The 27210-nt window shown below is 39.8% G+C and overlaps 2 protein-coding genes across 2 annotated transcripts in view; one reads left to right on the top strand and one right to left on the bottom strand.

Annotated features, from left to right (window-relative positions):
• PCGF6 (polycomb group ring finger 6) overlaps positions 1-5403 on the top strand; it is a 46909-nt gene extending 41506 nt beyond the window's left edge. Inside the window, exon 10 of the mRNA XM_027851942.1 lies at positions 5305-5403. Coding sequence (XP_027707743.1) covers positions 5305-5361 — 57 coding nt within the window. The 3' untranslated portion in view covers positions 5362-5403. The remainder of the gene's footprint in view (positions 1-5304) is intronic.
• Positions 5404-14233: 8830 nt separating this feature from the next.
• INA (internexin neuronal intermediate filament protein alpha) lies at positions 14234-26855 on the bottom strand. Its single transcript, XM_027851442.1, has 3 exons — positions 25800-26855; positions 16555-16679; positions 14234-14540 (listed from the first exon to the last, which is right to left on the bottom strand). The coding sequence occupies exons 1-3, from the start codon at positions 26853-26855 to the stop codon at positions 14234-14236; spliced, it is 1488 nt and encodes a 495-aa protein (XP_027707243.1).
• Positions 26856-27210: the final 355 nt, after the last annotated feature.

Here is a 27210-nt window from a genome sequence, read left to right on the forward strand (position 1 = left end):
TGTAGTATATGATTGTGATGGAGTACTATTGTATTTTAAGAAATGATGAGCAGGATGGTTTCAGAAAAACCTGGGAAGACTCCTATGAAGTGATACAAAATGAAGTGATCAGAACCAGGAGAACATTGTACACAGTAACAGCAATATTGTACAATGATCAATTGTGAAAGACTTAGCTACTCTGATTAATACAACCAAAACAATTCCAAAGAACTTATGATGAAAAATGTTATCCACCTCCAGAGAAAGAACTGATGGAGTCTGAATTCAGATCAAAGCTTTTTTCTCCCTCTATTATAAATTTATTTATTTTTAGTTTTCAACATTCACTTTCACAAGATTTTGAGCTCCACATTTTCTCCCTTTCTTGTCCCTCCCCCCACCCCAAGATGGCATGCATTCTGAATACTCCTTTCCCTAATCTGCCCTCCCTTCTGTCTCTTCCTGCCTTCCCCTTCAATTTTCCTGTAGGGCAGGATAGATTTCTATACTCCATTGCCTGAATATCTTATTTCCCAGTTGCATGTGAAAACAATTTTTTTTAACATTTGTTTTTAAAACTTTGGGTTCCAAATTTTCTCCCTTCCTCCCTCCCCACCCACCCTCATTGAGAAGGCAAGCAACTCAATACAGGTTATACATGTGTAGTCATGCAAAACACTTCCATCATAGTCATGTTGTGAAAAACTAAGTATATTTCCCTTAATCCTATCCCACCCCCCATTTATTCTATTCTCTCTTTTGACCCTGTCCCTCCTCAGAAGTGTTTGCTTCTGATTACACCCTCCTCCAACCTGCCCTCCCCTCTATCATCCTCCTGCTCTCTTGTCCCCTCTCCCCCCATTTTCCTGTAGGGTAAGATAAATTTTCATACTCAATTGAGTGTATATGTTATTCCCTCCTTAAGCCAAATCTGATGAGAATAAGATTCACTCATTCTCTCTCACCTTCCCCCATTTCCTCTTCATTGTAAAAGCCTTTTCTTGTCTGTTTTATGTGAGATAATTTACCCCATTCTACCTCTCCCTTTCTCCTTGTCCCAGTATAATCCTCTCTCATCCCTTAATTTTATTCTCCAGATATCACCCCTTCATCTTCAACTCACCCTTGCCCTCTATTTGTCTATCCATCTATCTATCTATCTATCTATCTATCTATCTATCTATCTATCTATCTATATACATACATATAAATTTTTCCCTCCAACTACCCTAATGCTGACAAAGGTCTCATGAGTTACAAATATCATCTTTCCATGCAAGAATGTAAACAGTTCAAACATAATAAGTCTCTTATGATTTCTCTTTCCTGTTTACCTCTTCATGTTTCTCTTGAGTCTTGTATCTGAAAGTTAAATTTTCTATTCAGCTCTGGTCTTTTCATCAACAATGCTTGAAAGTTCTCTATTTCACTAAATGTCCATTTTTTCCCCTGAAGGATTATACTCAATTTTGCTGAGTAGTTGATTCTTGGTTGTAATCCTATGTCCTTTGCCCTCCTGAATATATTCCAAGCCCTGTGGTCCCTTAATGTAGAAGCTGCTAAATCTTGTGTTATCCTGATTGTGATTCCACAATACTTGAATTGTTTCTTTCTGGCTGCTTGCAATATTTTCTCCTTGACCTGGGAACTCTGAAATTTGGCTACAGTATTCCTGGGAGTTTTCCTTTGGTGATCTCTTTCAGGAGGTGATCGGTGGATTTTCCATTTCTATTTTGCTCTCTGATTCTAAAATATCAGGGCAGTTTTCCTTGATAGTCTCTTGAAAGATGATGTATAGGCTCTTTTTTTGATTATGGCTTTCAGATAGTGAAATAACTTTTAAATTCTCTCTCCTGGATCTGTTTTCCTGGTCAGTTGTTTTTCCAATGAGATATTTCACATTGTTTTCTATTTTTTTATTATTTTGGTTTTGTTTTACACTGTCTTGATTTCTCATAAAGTCACTAGCTTCCAATTGCTCCATTCTAATATTTAAGGAAGTATTTTCTTCAGTAAGCTTTTGAACTTCCTTTTCCATTTGGCCAATTTTGCTTTTTAAGGCATTCTTCTCCTCATTGGCTTTTTGGATCTCTTTTGTCATTTGGGTTAGGCTATTTTTTAAGGTGTTATTTTCTTCAGTATTTTTTTGGGCCTCCTTTAGCAAGCTGTTGACTTGTTTTTTATGATTTTCTGGCATCACTCTCATTTTTCTTCCCAGTTTTTCCTCTTCTTCTCTTACTTGCTTCTCAAAATCCTTTTTTGAATTCTTCCATGTCCTGGGACCAATTCATATTTTTCTTGGAGGCTTTGGATGTAGGAGCTTTGACTTTGTTGTCTTCTTCTGGTTGTATGTTTTGATCTTCTTTGTCACCAAAGAAAGATTTTATGGTCTGACTTTTTTGTGAGGTTTGCTCATGATCCCAGTCAATTACTTGAGTTATAAACTCTTTGTTAAGGTAGGGGTCTGCTTTCATTGTGGAGGATGTACTGTTCCAAGCTTTGGGGGTTTTGTATGGCTGTTTTCAGAGATACTTCTAGGGACCTGTAAATTTTCAGTTCTTCCAAGGTGGTATGATCAAGGGTGAGGTGTTTACACCTTTCCTGGCCTGTGCTCTGATCTATGAGTGACCACAAGCACTCTTTTCTGCCTTGGAACTATGAGGAGGATTTCCTCTCCACCACCACTACAAACTCCACCATGCCAGCACTCCTCCTTACCCCAAGGCCGCCACCCAGAACTGTGACCCAGATCCAAGTGGGGCAAAATAAGAGAATCCTGGCTCCACACTAGCAAAGAGATCCCTGCAATCCCCGTCTGATCAACCACTCCATCCCCCCTCAGGCTATGGGCCAGAAGCTCTGGAAGCAGCCGCCGGCCCAGGGCCGTACGTGGGGACTGGGGCTGGGACCGAGCTTCTCTCTCACCACAGTCACAGACTTTCCCTACTGATCTTCTAAGTTGTCTTTGATGTTCATGGGTTGAGAAGTCTGGAAACCACCATAGCTGCCCATGATTCAGTCCTCTGAGGGCTGCTCCAGTTTCACTGAGGCCTGTTTTGCCTGTGCTCCCACACTGAACTTCATTCCTCTCCCCACCTGGTGCAATATATCTTTCTGATCAACCATCCAGGTTGTCTTGGGCTGGAAATTTGTTTCACTCTGCCTTTTTGTGGGTTCTGCTGCTTTAGAATTTGTTTAGAGCCATTTTTTACAGGTATTTGGAAGGGTTTGGGGGAGAACTCAAGCAAGTTACTGCTTTTACTCCACCATCTTGGCTCCACCCCCCCCAAAGCTTTTTTTCCCTTTTTTGGGGGGGTGGGGGGGTCTGTGTCTTCTTTTGCAACATGGCTAGTATAGAAATATGTTTTGCATGACTGCATATAACCTGTATAAGATTGTTTGCCTTTTCAAGGATGGGGGAGACAGGGGAGGGAAGAAGAGAATTTAGAACTCAAAATTTTTTTTAAGTTTAAAAAAAAGACTAGCAGTACAATAAAAAACAGTTTATATTGTATGAAAAGTGTAATTCTAAGGAAACAAAAGTATTTTTCTCTCCTAGTCATGTAGAAGAGAAACTCTGCATATTTTCTGTCGGAATTACAACCAATGAGTAGAATCAGAGACTGCATGGTATAATGAGTTGAGAGTACTTAATTTCGATTCAGGGAAAGCTAGGTTTGATTCTTGCCTCCGATGCTAACTATGTGACTCTGAACCTGTTTTCTCATTTGTAAAATGAAGGAGTTGCACTCAATAGTTCTAAGGTGTCTTCTAGCTCTAAATCTGTGGTCCTGTGATTCTGGGAATGTACCAGGAAACAACTAGCTTTCCGCCAAGTATATCAAGCAGAATTTCTTAAGGATCAGTGCCAACTAACCACAGAGCAAACTGCCTCACAAAGTAATGAGTTCCCTGTCACTGCATGTCCCAGGTGTAATCCACATGGTTTTTTATCTGTCATTTTTAAAACTTCCAGTGATAGAAGAGAATCAAGCCAATGCAAATTCTGATATGTTCATCTTTGTTTTTCTTAATTTCCTTTGTTTTCCTTTCTTTTCCACGGCAAGCTTTTTAAAATCACGTTGTCATGGGTACAAGTTTGATTATTAGTCTCTCTTCAAAGCTGGGCTGGTTAAATCTGCATTTTATTAGCCTTAAAGATTAATAGCAACTCATTCCCAAATGAAATACTATATTGATCTGCTTCTGTAAAGCTGCCAAATATGCTAGTCTAGCCTTTAGCTGGATGGGTTTTATGAATAGATCATTACTGCCTTTTGATTTTATTTTAATTGTGTCAGTGTGGTCTTATAAATGTTTTTTTTCCCCTTTATTTTGGCAATAAGGTATTTAAGGTGGAAAGTATTTTTTTTTCCTAACACTGAAAAGAAGATACCTATTGAATCAAAATCTGATTGACGATTTTAACTCTCTGGGGCATTAATACACCACTGGCTAGAAGTGGTGGAGGGGCTATCAAGGTATTACAGAGGAAGGGATTACCTTATTAGCAATTTTTCCTCACAAATAATATATGACAGGAAGATAACTCACTGTATTTCAAGGTACTAGTCAATGCTTCTATCTTGTGTGCTTATTTTAGCACAGAAGAGATTTTAAATGCTAATGTTGCAGAAGATTTTTCCCCCTTTCCTTCTGATGCCTATAAGCATTACACTATGGTTAAATGAAACTGAGAAAGACCACATGACCTCTTTCTCTCTGGGATATAACGTGCTGTGAGCTGAATTGGGGGATGGAAAAGAGAAAGATGGCTACAAACAGTAGAAACACTCAAGGTCATCTGAAATGTTTCCAGAAAGACATAAGCAGGTCAAAAACAGTACAAATGACATCACTTCTCTTTCTTTCTTTCTTTTTTTTTTTTGCATCTTTACTATCTTCTATTCCATAACAAGATGACCCTTAGTGTTGTATACTTAATCTGTCAAACCTTCAGTTTTACATTCTTTCTACTTGACTTCTAGTTCATAAATTGCCTTTCTTCCTCTCTTTATGGAATGTAAGAACACATTATGGCACTCTGAGAGAGAATGGGCTTTTCCTCTTTTAACCTTACTCAAATGCTTTAAAAGGTCAGGAAAGAGAAAGTCTTTTGTGGGATTAGGCTTGGGAGTTTAGTTTGATATCACTGTAGAGATAGCAGTACAAATTGTAACTTAATTCTGCTATTGAACAGAAGGAAAGGAGGAAATGTCTTTAAAGATGTGGCCAATCTTTCTACACTATAAAAGGAATGTATTGGTATGTATGTAGGTTTTTTCCCCTGCATATACTTATTTTCCAAATTACACTTTTCAGAATTTACTTGTGATGCTTCCATTCTGGCTTATGAACATTTTCTGCTTCATGAAATAAAATGGATAGAAGAGGAACACAAAAAACAGCTTCTGTACTTAAATACTTACAAGGAATCTGCCTATTTTCATTCTATTTTAATGAAATGAATAAAAGCTGTATGATACCCTGTTCTCTGTTATTCTTTAAAATCTAACTTATTACTGAGCATCATTTAATAACCTGTATTGGAGTCATTTGGTTCTTATGTGCAAAGAAGCTGTGCCAGAAACATAAATCCTTCACAGGGGAGAGTGGACAGCAGCTGCCTGTTACTAAGTGAGTGTTATTTTACCACAATCTCTAGAGTTCTGGCTCACTAATGCATGCTGAGGAATTCGTGACCTAGGTACACTCTAATGCAAAATGCTCTCTTTTTGTGGTAGCAAAAAGCTGGCAACAAAGTGGGTGACCATGGGTTGGAGAATGATTAAACAAACTAATACATGAAAGTGATGGAATAATATTGCATTGTAAGAAATGATAGTTATATGGAAATATATTTTGCATGACTGCATATATATAACCTATATAAAATTGCTTGCCTTCTCAATGGGGAGGGGGAAGAGAGAGGGAGAGAATCTGGAACTCAAAAATTTAAAAAAATGAATGTTAAAAATTCTTTTTACATGAAATTGGGGGAAATATTAATTAAATATGAAAAAATGATAGCTATAAGAAATGCAGATCAAGATAGGAAGATGTATATGAACTGATGCAGAGGAAAGGAAGCAAAGCCAGGAAAATGATAAATGAGGTAACCCTGACAATATAAACAGAAAGGACAGTAAACAAAATGAATTCTGTGTAATTATAACAACCAGCAGTGATCCTGGGAAGAAGATAAGAAAGTTCATTTCCTTACTTTCATTGAAGAAGTGAGGATCTACGGATATGGAACGTTGCATGTGCTATCAAATGCCATCAATGTGTTAACTGTTTTTGCTAACTCTTTTCAAGTTTTTGTTACAAAGAGAGGTTCATAGGAGGAAAGTATTAATGTTAATGGAATCTCAGAACTGAAAGGGACCTTATAGGTAATCTGGTTCAACCTTACTCCCTATTCATGAGTCCTTCATACTGCATCTCTCAAAAGTGGTCACCCAGCACCAGCCTCTGCTCAAATACCTCCAAGAATGCAAAGCTGTCTACATCACATAACAACCCATTCTATTGTTGGATACTTTTTTGAGGGGGAAGCTCTTTTATTGAGTTGAAATCTACCACCACCTCCCCCTTTCTCTCCTTCTCTATCCCAAGCTCTTGGAACTGGAGTAACAAATATGAAGGAGATATAAAATACATTTGTGTGTCATATACTTCTCTATTCTTATGTAGGAAAATGCCAATAATCATATATACCTATTTAATATTCATATTCCCAAAATAGCTTGTGCCGATTGAATGTAAAAATGCTTTTACTCTGTTCAGTACACTGCTAAAAAAGGCCTTTTTTTCCATTTATAATGACTTGATCCTATGATGCTAATACAAATGTATAAGACTCTAGGTCTTAGATGGGTGATTTTGGCCACCCTCTTCTGAGTATTTGGTAAACTCTGAGAAGAGCAATGAGGCATCACAAATATTCTTTGTACTTATTATCTTCTTAGGGGTAAAGGCACAACCCATGAAACTGTAACCACTGGAGAAAGTAATCATATTGAATGCCACAACTGTTAATTATACAAGAAAACAAACCTGAAGATCTTCCTGACAACAAGCCTCCTTCTGTTTTTTATGTATATTTTCTGTTCTGTTTTGTTTGGGAAGGGCAAAGCACTGCAAAAGGCATAAATCTTTAAATATCTGCAGTGTGACTCACACCTTTCTATGACAACTCCATTTGCCCCTATAAAATCAAGTGATTGCAAGAATGCATTAATTTCTCTACTATTCCCTACCTACCTCCCTGCTCCACAAGGCACTCAATAAACTCATGAAATTAAGAGAAAAGAAGAAAAAAATGGGGGCCTCACATCATGAAGAGGATCAATAGGGCAGGAGTGTAAGTGTTTGATCTACCCCATTAATCATTCTCTTCAGTCTTTTCAGATTCCCAGGAAGGCTTGTTAATGTAATGAAAACAGTTCTTTATGTGGCTGAATCCAAAAGAGCTCACCCCCTCCCCCAACAAGTCAAGGATTTATGAAGATGAGATATTTTAAAACAGCCAAGTCTTGATAGCATCAATCCATCAGGTGCATAAAATCTAAAGATGTACCAAAGCCAGTCATGTTAATTGTGTTAATTTAAGAGAAAAGATTTGCCCTCTGAGGAATGAGAAGCATTTCCAGCTGTATCAGTTGTAGGCAATGACACTAGACTTGGATCCATCCATTCATTTGGTTGAGGGGGTGGTGCTGAAGGGGGAATGATTTTTTGGATTCTTTCCAGATCCTCAAAAATAGCTGGTAATTTCCTAATAAAAATAAAATTGGTGAGAATCCTCTAATGCTGCTTCTCAGTCACCATTATTTCCAATTATCTCTGACTTTCTTGTCTTCATTTAAAACTCATCAGAGACTTCTGACCTTTTCTACGAACAAAAGTTTCTGCTCTCTGGTAGTCAATACCTTTGTTAAATCGGGACTTGGGTGTTCTTAATGGAATTCATGCTCTCTGGGATTGACCCAGCTGGGGCACACACAATGGTCTCAGCTGGTACAAAAGAAAAACCCTTTCTTTGGCCTCAGGAAGTGTCTGTGAGTTTATTATTGTTATTGTTAATAATAATAACATTTAAATGATGCTCCCCTCACAGCACCTTGAGTAGTTCAAGCATTATCATCCTCATCTTCAAGTAAAAAAACAAAGACTCAGGGGTAAATAAACCCATAGCCAATAAGTGTCAAAGTACTCTCTCCATTACACCAAAATTTCTCTCTGATGGTTCTGTATACTGGCCACTACTGCAGTTGCAAGTGCATTTTTCAGAATTTTCAGCATTCCTTTTTAGGGTTGGCAAAGGGTTTTGAGTTTATCAATGACAATCTCAGTCACTTAGAGTTAACCCATAGGATCTAGGTGCCAGTTCCCAAGAAGTCACCATGATTTGTTGGATTTTTGGAGCTGATATTTAATAATAATAATGGCTAGCACTTATATAGGACTTTTGGGAGCTGGTATTTAACAAAGGACTCTGTGATAGAGGCCTTTACTTTATAGGACTATTTTTATCCGGTGACTCCTCCTAGAACCATGTTCATTCTCAGGAATGTCTAAAAAGACAAAATCAGCCAAGCTTTTGTTCCAACCTTTTCATAAGCTATTGTTTTTCTATCACTACTTCTAAGTGACGTTGAATTCATCCCCAAGGAAATCAGCCACACTCTGCTTGAGGTTTGGCCAGTAACAAGGCATTCTGAAGCATATTGTGGCTCTCATTGATTCAATCCAATACAGTCTAATAATCACTTATTATACTACATGCAAACTACATGTTTGTGGTTGTGGTGAGGACCAACTGATATAACATAGGTAAAGCATTTTGTAAACCTCAAAGTCCTATATAGATGCTAGCCAGAATTATTATTATTATTATTACTAAATATCAGATCCAAAAAGTAAATATATTATTATATGTTCAACATAAGTTTGATGCTATTATTAACCTCATTTTACAGATGAGGAAACTGAAGCTTACTGAGGTCAAGTGACTTGCCCAGGAACAATGAAAGAGAAAAATAAGATGAAAGATTTCTGCATCTTCGTAAGAGGAGAGCTCCTAATGTGAAATGATCAGGATTCAGGATATTTGATTATTTGGAAAATTGCTTTTAAGTACCAAGATTATTTGAAGTTGAAGCTCACACTATGTGTCACTCATATGTTCTTCAGTCTGCTTGCTCCATTTTCTTAGAAACATTTTAAATAGCTTTCCAATTAGCTGGTAATAGTTGAAGTTGCTTACCTTCTCTCTGCCTTATATTTCTTGACCACACATGTTACATATGAGTATTCCAATTATAATCTCTTTAGATGTCCTATAACCTGCTCATAAGGTCTGTCTTCATTTCCAGTTTAGATCATAGAACACATGACTCACTGAGAAGCCAAATCAAGTGAACAAGCATTTATTAAGGGCCTACTATGTGCCAGGCACTATGCTAAGGATACTAAGAGAAAAAAAAAAGGCAAAAGTCTTTACCCTCCTGGAACTCACAATCTAATGGAGCGAGACAAACCAAATTCTCTATACAAACAAGATAAATACAGGATAAATTGGAAATAATGTCAGAGGGAAAGCACTAAGATTAAGGACTAGGAAAGGTTTTTTGCAGAAAGAGGTATTTTAGCTGAGACTTGAAGGAAGCCAGTGAAGTCAGGAGGCAGAAGTGAGGAAGGTGAAAATTCCAGGAATAGGGGACAGCCAATAAAAATGCACAGAGTTGAGAGATGGAGTTGTCTTGTGGGAATAACAACAAGGCCAGTGTACGTGGAGGGAGTAACGTATAAGAAGACTGGAAAGGGCCAGGTTAGGAAGGGCTTTAAAAGCCTAACAGAGAATTTTTATATTTGATCCTGGAGGCAATAGGGAGCCCCTCCAGTTTACTGAATAGGGGAGGGTGATATAGTCAGATGTATGCTTTAGAAACATCACTTTAAGAGCCGAATGGAGGATGGGCCAGAGTGGGGAGAGAGTTGGGGCAGGAAGACCAATGTTAAGGCTATTGCAATAGTAAGGTGATGCTAAAATGGTGGCAGTGTCAGGAGAGAGGGTGTGTATACAAGAGATGTGGTGAAGTTAGAATCAACAGGACTTGACCATTGATTGAACATGGGAAAGGGGGCAATGAGCGAGGAATTGAGAATGACATCTAGGTTGTGAGCATGGGTGACTGAGAAGTGGTGATGCCTTTGACAATAATAGGGAAAATAGTAAGGAGAAGGGTACTCAGAGGGGGGGAGGGGGAACTGAGGGAAGGGAGGGAGGGTGAAATAATGAGTTCATTTTTGATCTTGTTGAGTTTAATATGTCAATGGGACATCCAATTTGAGATGGAGATGGAGATGTGAGACTAGAAGTTAGGAGAGAGGTTAGGGAAATAGATACAAGAATATGAGAAAAAGTTACCATAGTCAGCAGTTATAATTGCCAGAGGTTTCATTGATGTGATTAGAGAAGGATCTTGGCAAAGATGGATTCAATGGACAAATAATTCTCGGAAATAGCAACCTAAATGTCCTTTTAAAATCTGTTTGAGTGGTAGGATATGCCAGTTCAACAAGTTCTCAGAAAGCATTTGAATTACAAATAACTATATAACTATGCATCTAACTTCTCATTAGCACTACTATCAGTCTCTTTAAGTAGTATACAGATACTCTTAGATGCATGAAATTAAGAGAATAAAGACATCTACAAAGACTTTTCCTCTTGAGTAAGAAAATCTAAGCTATAACTAAGCAGCTAGGTGACAGACCAAAGTCTAATACTCAAGTACAGAGTCCTAATTACTGGACTTTGATCTATTATTTATCTGCCTACTGGATAGAGTGCTGGACCTAGAGTCAGTAAGTGCAATCCTGCCTCAGACATTTACTAGCTGTGTTACCCTGAGCAAGTCACTTGATTTCTCTAAGCCTCAGTTTCTCCTTCTGCAAAATGGAAATGATAATAGCACCTACCTCAGAGGATTGCTATGAGAATCAAGTGAGATAACATGTAAAATGCTTTGTAATCCTTAAAGTACTACTATGTAAATGTTATTTTACCTATCAATACAAATCATGACTGACATCCATTTACCCCCATATTGGCCATCTGGAACCTGGAATGGCCTGGGAAAAATCTTCCATTTCTGTGCGCAGACAACATCTGAACTCTGCAAAGTTAGGTCACATATCTGGGTTAAACAAAGGACTCTGGGATAGAGGCCTTTACCTTATAGGACTATTTTTATCTGGTGATTTCTGCTAGAATCATGTTTATTCTCAGGAGTGTCTCAAAAGGCAAAATTAGCCAAGCTCTTGTTCCAACCTTTTCCTAAGCCACTGTTTTTCTATCACTATTTCTAAGTGACATTGCATTCATCCCCAAGAAAATCATCCACACTCTGCTTGAGGTTTTGCCAGTGACAAGGCATTCTAAAGCATGATGTATATTGTGGCTCTCATCAATCCACTCCAATACAGTCTAATCATCATTTATTAAGTGCCTGCTACATGCAAAGGTTCTGGAGATACAAAGACAAAATAAAAAATAGTCACTGCCCTCAAGGAGCTTACATTCTACTAAGGGAGGGAAATACATCATGCAAACATGTAAGTATACAGATAATTTGAGAAGGAAAGAGAGGGTACTAACAACTAAGGAGATCAGAAAAGTCTCCCCATAGGATATGGGACCTGAGCTGAGTCTTGAAGGAAGCTAAGGTTTAAGAAGCAGAGGTAAAAAGGGGATACATTCCAGGCATGGTGGACAGCCTATGCAAAGCACAGAGATGGGAGATGGGAATAGCAAATAGGCCAATTTGACTGGAATACAATAAGATCAGAAAGGTGGTCTGGAGCTAAGTCGCAAAGGACTTTACATACTAAGGTGAGGCAAGAGGAAGCCACTGACAGTTCTTGAGCAGGGAGTGACATAGTCAAATTTGTACTTTAGGAAGATTATTTTGGCATATCTATGGAGAATGGATTAGTGAGTGGAGGTCCTGGAAGCTGGAAGTCCAATTAGGAGGCAGTTGTGATAGTAGTCCAGGGTAAAGGTGATCAGGGCTTGAGGTAGGGTGGTACAAGAAATGTCATGAGGGTAGAATGAACAAGACTCAGCAACTAGTAGGATATAGAGGGTGAAGGAGAGGGAAGGGCAGAGAAAACTTCGAGGCTATGAACTTGGGTGACTGTGAATGGTTGGTAGTGCCCTGAACAGAATTAAGGAATTATAGAGAATAGGTGGGTTTTTTTGGAGGAAAGATGAATGAGTTCAATTATTTCTAATGCATGTAGCTATATTAATGAAGCTATTAACAGTTTGTCAGGGCTTTTGTAGAGAGAAGTAAAATGTGTCCATACAGACCAAAGTCCAGTTCCTGAGTACTCTGTGGTTTGAACTATGCTTGCATTGCAAGAAGACAATCAAAATGGTGTGGTCTCGCCAGACCAAAATAACCCTCCCCTCAGCAGAATAACACACCACAAATAACACAGACTATGAGAGTAAAGTTCAGGTGTGGGGGGTTTTTAATTATTATTTTTACTAACTTGTGTCTTACAGCAGAAGGGAGAAGGAAGAGAAGTTGGGAGAGAAGAAAAATGACTATTCTAAACCCTTGAATTTAATAGGACAGGAAAATTTAGTGAAACTACAACTACCATAATTATCACCACAGAGCCCTGGAGTGAAAATGTGTAAAAAGAGATAAGCAAAACTCTTCAGCTGCGATGAAAGCTATCATAAGCAGTTAGGGCTTTATTTTCCTACATCATACTTGGCAGGTATCAGTCGGCACAAATAAGGCTATGAGATGCAGAAGCTGCTCCGCTAGGGAGACTTAATGAGTTGGCCACATAGGACCCACTTCCCAGGCAGGAAAATGGGGCATCTAAAACTCTGCATTCAAGGTCAAGACAATTTATGGGTGGAGCACAATTTAAGAAATGAAAGTTCATATTTTTTCCTCTTTTCTATCTGCTGGTGGTTTTGATTGACTGAAAAGGAGTTATTTGTATTGTTTCCTTCAACTGTACTTTGTGTCATAGTGAGGCCCAGTTACATAAAATATGCAGTGAGACTCTTGGGTTATAAGGGAACATAGATAGACAAGGCTTCACTAGAACCTCGGTTGGAAGGAAGGAAAGATACAAATGTGACTTTATCTAAAGGACAATATGTCTTCTCATGAGACCATGGGCAGACTAATGCTACATCATCACAAATGAATAATCACAGATGAATGGAGTCCTTGGCTGCTTCATTCTTAGAAATATGTCTCTTCTAGTTTATCCTAAATCTATCAGGCTGCTCACAGCTTAGAATCATTACTAATGTGCTTCTAGAGTTGAGGTGAAAGCGTACACTCCTAACACAGTGAATTTTTGACTACATGTATTTGAGTCATGAACTAACCAAACTAGGAAAGATTAGCATTTTTTATGTGAGGGGAAGAGAACTATCAAAATGCATCATTCATTGCCAAGTTCCTTTTTTAACTACAACATGTTAGATGATGTGAAATGGTCATGAGAAGTCATCACATATATCACAGAAATGACCACCATGCATCTAGTCACCCACTGGGCACAGTGGGCTGCAAGGGCAAACTTTTCTTTTTCGAAAATCCTGAAATTGTATAAAAGGGAAGAATATTAACTGGCCTTTTATTTTTTCTGAATGAAGACGCGCTGGAGCAGCACCTGAGGAGCCAACGTTAACACTGTATCAAGCAGCTTTAAGCAGCCTTTATCTAGGATGTGGGCAGGTTGATTCATCTTTGGCAGTGATTTGTTATGTATCTAAGGAGCATGAGTGAACTGGGTGTGGGCTGAGGCTGGTGAGTGTACGTAGGGCTTAATTTTAGCTCATAGCAAATGACAATGATCACAGAAGATTTAGCACCTCAGTTGACACCTTCTCTGGCTCAGAATCATCTGTCTGCCTGAATGAGAAGGGCATAATATTGGGTAACTTCTCTGTGATTGCTCCAGGACCATAGTTAGCTCCTAACAGGTTAGGCTGCTGCTTCTAAGTGAGTTTTTCTTGCTTGAGAGAAAATTCAGGATTGAAAATGAGACTAAAGCCTGGAGATATTTTATAGTACGTAACAGGTGTTTGGTTTGGGAAAAAAAGCTACTTAAAAGGTCAAATGCATATTATTCCCTCTTAACTATTAGTTTCTTACTATTTAAGGGTTGGTTTTTTATTGTTGTTTGTTTTTTTAAGCACTGACTATATTTTTTGGCTTGACATGGTGACTTCTTCTAGGTTTGATTTTTCGGTTTTCTTAGTAGAGATTATGGTTTCCTCCATTATTTCTGCAAAGCTCTCCTCTATCTGAGAAGCCTTCTTGGAGGCCACTTTAGAAGCTTCCTCTTCCTTCTCCTCTTTCTTAGACAATATAGGAGGTGACACTTTTGAGGCAGTTGAACTAAACATTCTGGATGATACCAAATAACCAGGATTAGGAGGTGGATTCAGCCCTGAAATGGTCATTCCACCAGCACTAAATCGGGTCTCTTCACCTTCTAGCAGCTTCCTGTGAATGCAACAGAGAGAAGGATTAACAGAAAATGTCACTGAGAGGTCAAACCACCACCCCAAGCCATTCAGAAAAGGTTCAATTGGACTTTGTTTCCTGACTCAAAGTCAGGACTATATACTTGAAAAAAATGTATTTTGTATCACAGTTAATTATAAATGTTCTATGTCTCCCCAACTAAACTATAAACTATTTAAGGGTAGAGATTATTTTTTTATTAACATCTTTTTCCACTTTCCTAACATAAAGTCTCACAATTATTCGCTGAACCAGAATCTGAAGACACAGAAGATTTATGGTGGCAAGGAAATGGAAACTAAGAAGGTACCCATCAATTGGGGAATGGCTGAACAAAATATATATGAATACAATGGAATATTGTTGTGCCATGAGGAGAGAGATATGTGGCACAGTGGATAGAGCTCTGGGCCTGGAGTCAGGAAAACATGAAGTCAACTCCCGCCTCAGACACTTAATAGCTCTGTCACTTTGGGCAAGTCATTTAACCTCTGGTTGCCTCAGTTTTTTCAACTATAAAATGGGGATAACAAAAGCACCTACCTCCCAGGGTTGTTGTGAGGATCAAATGAGATAACATTTCCAGACACGTTGCAGGTGCTATATAAATGCTAGTTGTTGTTGTTGTTATTATTATTATGATAAGAAATTATTAAAGTTAGAGTTTCAGAGAAGCCTGTGAAGACTTGTATGAACTGATGCAGAGTGAAATGAATAGAATGAGAACAATTTTTACAATAACAAAATTGTAAAGACAACTTTGAAAGACTTAAGAGCTCTGATAATGCAGAGATCTGTGAGGGACTGTCTGATGTTGGCAGCTGCCAGGTTGGGTGCTGTGGCATGGGTAAGGTAAGATCTGGGTATTTTGGAAGTCGAGGCAGGGACTGTGGTAGGCAGAGTCGTGTGTACTGGGATGGGCTGGATACGGAGAAGCCATGAGGCAATTGGGCAGTGCTATGAGATAAGCTGGGTGCAAGGAAGTAGCCGAGCCTGAGCTCCTGAGGCAAGGGGCGGTGCCACGTGGGAGTGGGATGGCAGAGGACTGAGTTCCCTCTGCTTAGTCCCCTCCCTATATGCAACGTCATCCCCAGATGCCTCTTGTGACCTTCCTGACCTCCGGGTCCCTTTGTGCAGCACTGACCCAGTCCCCTCCTGAGTCTGACTTCCTAGGTCACGTACTCTTGTCTATGCGTCAATCCCAGATGCCTCCTTCCTGTATCCAATCCTGGCCTCCTACGTCACTCCCTCCCCCTTGGTGTGCTAAACTCAGACAGCCCCTTCCGGTATCTGACCCTACAATCATTGGCTAGTAGTGGGCTGGGGAGGAGGGGCTAAGTAGGTACTTAGGAACAAGCGTGGTCAGATCACACACGTGCGCTCTCCCCTGGCTCCTGCCCTGTTGCTCTGGCCTTGCTGCTTGGGCTTGCTATGATGGTTTGCTGTGTTGGCCTCTGAATAAAGCTCTGGTGTTGGTGCCTCCCAATGGCTTGTCTCTGTGTGGTGATCTGGCTCAGAACCGAGGACCCAGGCGTGGGTAAGACTCTGGTGGTGTACTTCTTTTAAGGGAAGTAGGTACTGGCGCACGACTGGCAGAAGGTCGGCGTGCGGCCCGTATAGAGATCAATTACAATTCCAGAAGACTCATGAAGAAAAATGTTATTCATGTTCTCACATAGAGGTGATAGACCCAGGGTGCTGAATGAGACACTATTTTCTGGACATGGACAACGTGGGAATTTTTTTGCCTACTTACATCTATTACAAGGACTAGAATGGCATGACTAAAATAGATTAGACTTAAGGGGAGGCAGAGACAGAGGTATAGGCCACCCAAAAATATTTCATTAGGACTGTTGGCATTGTTATATATTAACTTAGCCAACAGAAAGAGAGAATATAATCAAATATCCACATTGGGTTCATGCTTCTGGTGACCTAGGGCACTCTGAGCTCTGCCCTCAAACAGCACTGACTATGAGCTGGGCATTACCTGTAAGCTGCAATCTCAATATCCAGAGCCATTTTGACATTGAGCAGATCCTGATACTCCCGCAGGTGGCGAGCCATCTCACTCTTTGTGTTCCTCAGATCATTCTCTAGTTGTCCAATGCTATCCTGCAAAAGAGAAGTCCTGACCAATTAGCCCAAGTCAACCTAAAGTCAGTGGTACTCCCCTGGGGTGTATGATTCTGGTCATTGTGGAAATTCACAATAGCAGCTATGGATTGTCCCACTCCTGGCTTGTCTCATTACATTACATCCATCCATTTATTCATTCAACAAGCACTGATTAAAAGTTCACTCTGAAATTCTTTGTTATATGGGTTGCCTCTCTGGGAAAACAAGGAAGGAGAGATCCAGGGGGAAATTGAAGTGATGTAAAAATAAAATGCATCAATAAAATTTATTTTTTAAAAAAGAGCTTATTCTGTGCATTATTCTAAATCCAAAGAGAGATATAAAGTTTTAAGGCATGGTCCTTGCCCTCATGGAGCTTACATTCTAAAAGGAAAAATAAAGATCCAATAATCACATATCCTTTCTCTACCCCACAATCTCCATCAGGGATTCAGAATCAAGAAATTCCCACTGGGATAAGAGTGGGACAGAAAGACAACAAGCCTAGCCAGGATGCCCTGTATCTTTTTCACATTTTGATTTCCTTACAATCATTTCCCAACAGCTGCTATAGAATGTCTTTACTAACAGCCTTTTATTCAGTTGGTAAAAAGAGTCAAGAATGGAATAGAAAAGCTTGTTTTAGCCAAATACTAAAACCGAATCAACACATATTTTTTAAATGTCTAGAGTCCTACTCCAAATTCTTCTAATTACAAGTCCAGGCCCAGAAAGAAACTTTGAATTTGTTGTTCATGATACTTGCTGGATATTTGAAGTCGCTAACTTCATATAGTTGTATAAGTGACTTGTTGTTGCTTATTTGTTGTTCATCCTTTGTTCTCGAAGAGGACCAATGACATCACAAGAGTGACGTCTTGACTTGCCTGTGAATTGGATTTAAATGTGGCAGAGTTGCGCAAAGTCATCAGCCTCATTCTCTCCTCCAGAATCATCAGAGTCCAGTGGCAAGACAAAAGTCAAGACAACTGTCAATGGCCCCATCAGTGGTTTAAGAGACATGGCAGATTCAACAGACTAAGTATTATTTTACAAAAAACAGTGATGCAGGTCAGTTCATGAGATATCTAAGCTATACTACACTACATTTGCTGGGTAGACTCACATCTCCTACTGCTTGGTCCTGAGTTCAACAAAGCCAGCTTTGGTGATGAAAAATATAGTTGATGCTGCAAGAAGTACAAACCTTCAAACTCTAAGAAACAGCTGAAAGGACTTAAATTACACCATTAATTATTTTATAAACAGTAGAACTCAGTGGAGAATAGACCTTGATGGCCAATAGGGATAAAAACAATCAATATTAAACCTTTAAAAGTAAATGGGGAGAAATACCAATTACTTAGAAGCAAAAAAATGCTCTAAAAGCATTAAAGAATCATGGGAGACAAAGCAAGGAAGACTCAGGCAGTGGGCATTTTATTTCAAGGTGCTACTGAAAGTGACATGATGGATTTAGACTGATACCACCAAAGCTGAAGAAATAGCTCGATAGGTCCTTTTCTGAAATGAAAATTATGTGACGGGGGAAAAAAACAACCTGATCTTTTCATGGTTAGTCTGAAATGGAAGACTCAGGACTATGATTTTTGATTTGCCTTTTTTTTTTTTAATTAGTCATGTTACACTCTTCGTAACTCCATTTGGGGTTTTCTTGGCAAAGATATTTCCTTCTCCAGCTCATTTTACAGATGAGGAAACTGAGGCAAACAGGGTTAAATGATTTGCCCAGGGTCACATAGTAAGTGTCTGAGGCTGGATTTGAATTCAGGTCCTCCTGACTCCAGGTGCAACATGCTATCCACTGCTCCATCTTTGCCACAGCTTTCCAAAATACCCTGAGATAAGAGGTTTCTCTTCTGTTCCCCCTTCCTTCTTTTCAAAACAGGAAATAAGGTGCTTTTGTATATTTAAGGTGCTTTGAAAACCTCAGATTAAAGCTACCTACTAAAAGAGCAAATCCTACCTTGGCTACCTAAAAATCTCATTCATATGGAAAAAGGACTTTCACATGGGTTCTGGATAGTATGGGGACATAAATTTCAGAATGTTATTGCTGGAAAGCTATTAAATCGAATCCCTCTCATTTTGCAGAGGAGGAGCCAATGGTTCAGAGAGGTCAAGTGACTTTTCAAAGATCACAATTAGTGATAGTGCTGAGTTTAGAAATCAATTCTTTGAGCATTCTCAACCCAGTACACTGTGCTACTTTGGTTCCCCATAACTTTTCCCCAGCTTTCCCCCTCATTTTCTTAAAAAAAAATTATCCATAGGAAATTGTTAAACCAATCATGATACATAAAAATAATGAATCTTTTTTCACTTACTTTACTTGCTTTTTTTTTGCAATATGGGTAATATGGAAATACGTTTTGTATGACTTCACATTTATGATTGATACTATATTGCTTGCTTTCTCAATGGGTTGGGGAAAGACTGGAGAGAATTTGGAATTCAAAATTTAAAAAATGAACATTACAATAAATTTTAAAAATTTAATTGATAAAAAACAAAAATGATAAAAATATTATTCCTCTATTTAAAATGACAGATTTGAGGAATTCAAAGAAATATGGAAAGAGACATAATGATGCAAAGCAAAAAAAAGTATAATTAGGACAACATCCACTATATATCCATTACAACAACATAAAAAACACCAAAAAAATTATATGTATACATACAAAAGGGGACCATAGGAGGTAAAGAGTAATATTTTCTTAAAGTATATATATATTTTAATATGATTATTTTATGTGACTTATAGGTTCAATATGATTATTAATAATTATTATAAATAATTATAATGTTATGTAATTATATTTGCATATTATATTTATATATTCTATTATATAAATACATTATATATTGTATATTGTATAAATAAAAATTATTATTTATATATTTAATATGATTATTAATATGATTAGTTGACTAATTATGTGGTTGTACTATGTTTTATCAGATTTTTCTCCCAATGTAAAACTTTCAAAGAAAATTATCTTTTAAAAAATTAAAATATATTAATCTAATAACAGTCTCTCTTAGTCAAAAGTGAATATTGTATACAAGGATAAAACATTCTCACCATAGGCACCATTTCACAAAAGGAACTGGAACCAAAGATATATCTCTTTATCTATCATAAAGTCAAATGAGAGCTTGCATGTTAAAGACAATGTAAGCCATGTTGGAAGGGCTGTGGAAACACAGTCATTCTAACATATTGTTAGTAGAACTGTGAAGTGGTCCAACCATTCTATATGTTGATTTACAATTATTTAATAAAAGTAACGACTGACTACACACTATGACCCAGCAATATTACTACTAGGCATATGCCCAAAGGAAGTAAAAACATAGAAGGAAAGATACCATATATACAAAAATATTCATAAGGAACACTTTTTGAGGTTCCAAAATCTAGAAACAAAGTGGGTACCCATCAATCAGGGAGCAGATGAACAAACTATGGTCCATGAATATAATAGAATGGTTGGTTGGTTGATCGTTGTCCTTCATTCTCAAAGGGAACCAAAATGACATCATTATTATGCTGAAAGAAACAATGAGGTGTTATCTGAGGAACTGAGAATCACACTGAAGAAAATAAAGATGGGAAAACCAGCTGGACTAAATCAAGCATACCATAGAAGAGATCCATTTTGAAGCTTTTGAGGATTGGTTTCTTAAGACATCTGAAAGATCAGAGATGTCATAGATATAGAGATAGAAGGGGTCTTCTATAGATGATGAGATCCTTCAGATGCTCTTATTTGTAAATGATACTGGATCAAGTCCGAAAACATTGTAGAACTTAATAAATGAGATCTATAATCACACACACATACGCACACACACACACAAATCTGATTTAACTATTCACACAGGGAAAATCAAGTGAATGAAGAATTCTTTTATCCCGATTGTGTTGTAGAAAATGACAATCCATAGAGCTTGTCCATTGAAGTGTGTGCACACACATGCACACACACACACACACACACATATCTTGGACAGATATTACAAATATGTGATGAACTAAGTCTAGAACTGAAAAGATGAAGGAAAGTGGTATAGACTGCCTTTGGGAAATTGAATAATTCTTTTAATAACCCCACTACCACTACTCCAAGCTTCTCCATGAAACAAAGACCATCTTTTTAATACCAATATTCTTCTAGTAACATATACTTGTGTCATGGAATATTATGGTTTTTAAAGAACTGAAGGTGATAATCACTCAAAGGGTGATGGGAAAGCACATGGTGGATGTGAGCAGATTGTAATACATTACAACAAACAAATGATGCTGGAAAAGTGGTTTAAAGGTCATTAAAGAAAGAGCTGACTACATAAGACATGTGCTAATCACAAAACAAGAGCAAGGGATAACAGGACAATCTCCATTACTATCTATGTAATGTCAAGATAAGGAAAGCCCCTAGAAAATCATGGCAGGGGGAGTGTCTTTTATGGGTATGTATGGATGTGTTGAACAGGATGGACTGGCATGAATGGGTTGTAATTGGCATTAACTAAAGGAGTAGATACATCAATGAGATACCATGAGCCATCAAAATACTAGAGTACGAAATGATTAATATGAGGAATTTAAAGAAATTTGGGGATACTAAAAGGAACTAATGCAGAGCAAAATAAACAGAACCAAGTGAACTATCATAACAACCATGGCAATATAAAGACATCAGTATTTATGCAATCACCAATGGACTCTAGAGGCCTATAGCCTTTCCTGCCACGTTGTTGTTGAGTCATTTTCAGTTGTGACTGACTCTCTGTGATTCTCTTTGGGGTTTTCTTGGCAAAGATACTGAAGTGGTTTGCCATTTCCTTTTCCAACTCATTTTACAGATGGAAAACTGGGGCAAACAGGGTTAAGTGACTTGCCCAGGGTCACACAGCTAGCATGTGTCCGAGGTCAGATTTGAACCCACAAAGATGGGTTTTCCAGCCCACTAAGCCACCTGCCTTCCTGCAGTAAAGTAGTATAAAACAGACACATAATGAGACATATGCTGTTAGACATCATCAAAGTGCTGGCATGTTTTGCTTAATTTCACTGCTTTGTTAATAAGAGCATTGTCCTTGTCCAAAAAAAAAATATGTCTCAGTCTGCATCTAGTCCATCACTTTTCTGTCGGGATGTGGCAGCATGATCATTTGCTTTTTCCTAATCTGTTATGGGCTTTGGAATCAGATATTGTATGTAAAGTGTAAGAAGGTTGTGGAAGATTTGGGAACATATCAGTGTATGAATTACAGTATATAAACTGTGGGCTTTCTGTGACATCTATTTTGGCTTTTCATGGATTTTTTTTTGTTCCCTGCCTATTTGTACTGTACTTTCTCTATAGGTGAGGTTGATGAATCATTTGAAGGTAGAAGTGAGAGTTAGGGTTAGTAACTTTAATTTGCATCAGGTGGTCTACTTATTTGTAGAGGCTTAGGTTATGACAAAAGGTGAAATTTTGCTCAGTAGCAGGAAATGCTTTTGACAGTTGATCTGACTCTCTCTTCTTCCCTCTTCTTAGTTTCCTATTTATACTTGAATAGATTTTTAAAAATACCGTGTGAAGATAACTCAGCACTTATCCTGAATAAGATAGTGTTGCCCACATGAAAAACTACTGTATAGTTTCAGTAGTCTGCTCCCCTGGGCTGTGGAGCTTCAGGCTCTGCCTGAGGGAGTTGAGTGGAAGATTTTATATCACCTTAAAAAACCTCTTTTTTAAATCACTGATACCAGCACTAAAAGCTAGAGGCTGGAAGGTGAATAAAACAGAGAAAGGTGATGATGGTGAAAAGGATGAAAGAGCAACAAGAGACATCTCTATTTATTTGGGATATCATTCTCAGCTTCTGTTGAGACCACACCTTTGTCAGATAAGAGCTGTCATTCTGTAAATTATGTCTCCCTAACCCATAAGTAATGAATTGAGGACAAGGAGGATATGTCCTTTTGGAAAAGAACTCTCCTTTCTTCCTTTGTTTTCCAGAAACAAAGGGTAAGGTATATCCAGAGTATAAGAATAAGAGAATTTCTAAATGTGAAAGATCACTCTGGGTGATTCAGGCAATGGAATTAAGTAGAACAAAGGTCCATGAGTAAGCAGAAAACAAACACATCCTCTGTCCTGGCTTGTAATTTCAAAGATAGATTTCTCTGGCTCTATATTTACATGCTGCCACTTCTCCCTTACCCCGCCCTATCACTTTCAGCAGATAGACCCCACATGCAATTTAATTAGGCTAAGCTCCAGTTTCATCCTGGTGAGAGCACAGCAGCCATTACACTTCCCCCCAGAGACTATGAAATAAGAAGAATCAGCAAAGTCTTTCAAGGAAGCAATTTCACCTCTCAAAGACCTGGGGTCACCTTTTTATTATTTGGCTGGGTCACTGAGCTCTATCTGAGAATGTCCCTTTGCTCTTCCATAAGGCTCTGCATTCATTCCAACAATGTGAAGAAAATGGGAGAAATGATACAGGGATTGAAATTCCCCTCTACAATGAATGGGAATGCTCTCAAGGAAAAGAGGTGGTTGTATTTGACTTGTGACATGCCTTAATAACAATGGTCCTTCCCTCCCTTGAGCTACCCCACCACTCCTAGTTTGTGTCACACTATTGTTCACTTGATTATATCATCTTGAGTTATTCTTTGTTTCATACATGTGAATTTTGTCTCCACAGTTATAATATAGAGATCATGACCTAATACTTCTTTTTCCCTTATATCTAGCATGGTGCTGAATGTACAGTAGGGTTCACTGTATAGTTGTTAACTTTGTTTTTCTGTGTCCTTCCCCTACCTCTATGTAAGGACAAGCTTATAAAGTAAGATGTGCATTAGGCTGCTGGAAAATACACTGACTGGTTGGTTGTTCTTTGAAGCAGAAGAAAAGGCAGTGGCATCCTTTCTTCTGCAGTGGAGGAAAAAAAGAAAAAAATATATGCAGAACAGTTGAATCTCAGTTAGGAAATCATGGTGCTTTGACTTGACCTGTTATGGAAATTTCTCGAGAAAGAAGATATTATTGTTTCTTGACCAAGGCAATAGCCAGCAGCTTCAGCTCTCCCAGCATGCCAGGTGGGCCTATGAGCCACACCCAAGAAAAATGAAATAGCTCAGGACTGCCTGTCTTAATATCTCACTCCACTCCCATGAGCCATTCCACTTAGTCCTGAAAGGAATTGCTGGGGCAGAGGGAGGAGGGGTGGGGTGGGGTGCAGCACTGCAGAGCTGCAGATGCCGCATTTTTTTTCTGCAGACCCAGGTCTGGCTGCCCATGCTATTGTGTGACCCTGAAAGCCTTTCAAAGCAAAACAGACAACCAGCATCACAAATACCACCCCTTCCTCTTTCTTTCCACCACCAGGCCAAGGAAGGAAAAGCAGTAGTTATGCTAGCCAACAGGATACCATGGTACCAAACAGAAAGGACAAGTGTCTTAAAATTGCTAGCTGGAGCACCTCCCTTTCGTAGAGTAACAAAGTTAGACTTTCAAGGGTCACCTAGTCCTTCTCCCTAGAATCTAGGAAGAAGAAATGCCGTCTAGACTCCAGTTATAGTAGCATTTCATGAATTTAGAATGCCTGGGAACAGAGCCAGATATTTAGTAGAAAGCTTGGGTTTTAGGATTTTGTGATGCAGTTCAACTTTATTTTTATGTATTCACACTAATTACTAGTGGAAGATAAAATAGAGATACTCCCCAGACCTACTTGAACAAATAACAATAATAATTTACATTTTAACATAAATAACTCACTTTACATGCATTGAATAAAGAAAGATTCATTAGAATGTAGTAGCATGTTTGCAGACATTGTTTCAAAGACCTTAAAAACAGTTTATGCTCTTCAAATAAATGGATCCCATCTTATTTACACAAATTATTTTTCTCAAACACTTTCTTCATAAACAGTGTAAAGGTGCAAAATTCAACACAAATCAGGGTGATTATCCCAAATTTATGAATTAGTGGAGGCCAAATTAATGAGGCTGTATTGTGCCCCTGAGTAAAGTCACGGAATTACCATTCTTTACTAGTACTTCTCTCCTCCCTGCCCCATACTGTTGCCTTTTGTCCCTTTCCTGGTCAACCAGACACATCCCACAGCAAATCTGAAGATGCAGTAGCCATTGTTTGCTGGGCATGGGGGAGGAACAAATAGGAAATATCTTTTCAGGAGCATAAAGGACAGGTGAAGAGAAACAAGCAAATGTCTACAATTGCTCTACAACAAAGAAGCCCCAGTCTCTGTAGTTCCGCTCCTGAGCTACAACAATCAACCAATAAATAAACAAATAAATAAGTAAAAGTCAGGGGAAAGGATGTTTTAAAACAGAATCTCACTGTGACTATGCAAAGAAAGGTAAAAGCACTAAACAAAAGAAAAATTTTATGACTCCCATGAACGACCGCAGGTGGCCAAGAATATACAGCTGGGGGTTTGGGGGGTGGGAAGGGAAAAAGGCAATTGTCTAGAGAGCCATATCCAAGACTCCACTGGTGAATGATATCTATCACTGCTTAGAGATAGGGAAATCGAAAGGGGTTAAGACTGCTACAGTACCATGGACAGCAGCCATCGCCTTTTTGCCTTTTAACCTATAGCTCTCAGCCTCCATACTGACTCTTAGCAAAAGGGCTGCCCCAGAGACAGAAATTGGGACCCGGACTCTAGGAGTGTGAAAGGCAAAGGAAAGTGAATGATCAATCACTCTTTTCGCTTTTCATCCCCACCTCTTCTTTAATATAACCACTTTTGTCTACGTTGGGAGAAGGGTGTGGTAGGCTGCTAGTTTAGTTTTTTACTCCATCGTATTTTTCCGAAAATCAATACTAAAGGAAAAGAATGGCTGCTCCTCTCTATTATTGTGTGACAACGTCCATTTTGGGAGGGGTCAGGGAGAAGAGCTGGACTTTCAAAAGGAGGATTAGGATCAATCACTTGGATAGGGGACCCTTCAGTCGCCCAAGGTACAAGCACAAACCAGTGTTAATGGACCTCCACTTTCACTCATGCAAGCCTCACTAGTGAAGTATGTAGTCCACCACTACTTACCTGCAAACCAGCCACCTCAGCACTATGCCTTTCCTCCATCTCCAGGATCTGCCTTTCCAGGGATTCATTGGCACCTCGGAGCCCTTCGATTTCGATGGTGCGTGCCTGCAGCTGGCGTCGGTACTCGTGAATCTCCTCGCGGCTGGCTCGGATGGCTTCGGTGCTGCGCGCCGCTTGCTCGTTCAAGTTGGCAAATTTAGACTTGTACCACTCCTCAGCGGATTGCAGGTTCTTGGCGGCCAGAGACTCGTACTGGGCACGGATCTCCCGCAGCGCCGAGGTCAAGTCTGGCTTGGCCACGGTCATGTCCACCTCAGCCGAGGCCTGGGACGATGCCTGCAGCGTCGCCAGAAGCTCAGACACTTCCTCCTCGTGCACTTGCCGTAGGAAGGCCAATTCATCTAATAGCGCCTCCACCTTCTTCTCCAGGTCCAGCCGTGCCAGGGTGGCGCCGTCCACATCTCGCTGCTGCGCCTTCAAGGCGCGCTCTGCGCCCTCTCTTCCGCGGCTCTCCTCCTCGCAACGCGTCCGCAACCTCTGCACCTCCTCGGCCAGCCCGTCCCGCTCCAGCAGCGCCTGAGTCCGCGCGGAGCTAGCCTCCTCAAGCTGCGTCCGGAGCTCCCGGAGCTCGCGCTGAAACAGCTCGCCAACGCGCGAGGGCTCGGCGTGGCGCTGCCGCAGTGCTGCCAGCTCAGCCTCAAGCGTACGGTTCTGGGTCTCCAGCTGGTGCACCTTTTCGATGAACACTGCAAAGCGGTCGTTGAGGCCCTGCAGCTGCTCTTTCTCGTTGGTGCGAATGATCTTGTACTCGTTGTTGCGAGCTGCTGCCTGGCTCAGGTCCAGGCTGTCGGGCCCAGTCCGGCGGTAGGTCAGCCCCAGCCCCAAAGAAGGGGAGGCGGAACAGGTACCCGCCGAGGCAACATTGCAGCGGGACAGAGACTGTGACCTGAAGCTCCCGCCACCGCTGCCCCCGAAACGCGAGGAGAGGCGTGAGCCATCCCCAAACACCTTCCTGTAGGAGGAGGAGCAAAGATAATGGTCTGAGCTGAAGCTCATCTTGCAGGTGACAGCGAGGCTACTGAGCAAAAGCCTAGGCTGATCGGGGCTCTGAGCACCCGGGTTATAAGGCGCTGGAGGCGGGGCTGGGAGGGGTAGCGTTGGAGGCGGGGCGTTCGCCGGGAACCATGGAAAGGAAATGTTCGTGGAGAAGGGAGAGCTGGGAGTGGTGAGTGATGGGATGGGGTGAGGTTTGGGGGTGGGGGAGAGTGGGGCGATGGAGAATCGCACTGCAGCAGCGCAGTGGCTGGAGCTGCGTGGTTTCTCTGGCCAAAGGACCTGGAGGACCAAGACTGCAGGCAGAATCTGTGTGCCCTCTCCTTCAAGAAGGAGCAGTCTGGCTCCCCGCCAGCCC

The sequence above is a fragment of the Vombatus ursinus genome, unplaced genomic scaffold, assembly GCF_900497805.2.
Source record: "Vombatus ursinus unplaced genomic scaffold, bare-nosed wombat genome assembly UNPS02009205.1, whole genome shotgun sequence".
Lineage (NCBI taxonomy): Eukaryota > Metazoa > Chordata > Mammalia > Diprotodontia > Vombatidae > Vombatus > Vombatus ursinus.

Coding starts and splice junctions, on each gene's coding strand:
- INA (XM_027851442.1), bottom strand. CDS start 26,855: ATGAGCTTCAGCTCAGACCATTATCTTTGCTCCTCCTCCTACAGGAAG. Junction 16,680..25,799: donor CTGAGGTGGCTGGTTTGCAG/GTAAGTAGTGGT, acceptor TCTCTTTTGCAG/GATAGCATTGGACAACTAGA. Junction 14,541..16,554: donor ATTGAGATTGCAGCTTACAG/GTAATGCCCAGC, acceptor TTGCATTCACAG/GAAGCTGCTAGAAGGTGAAG.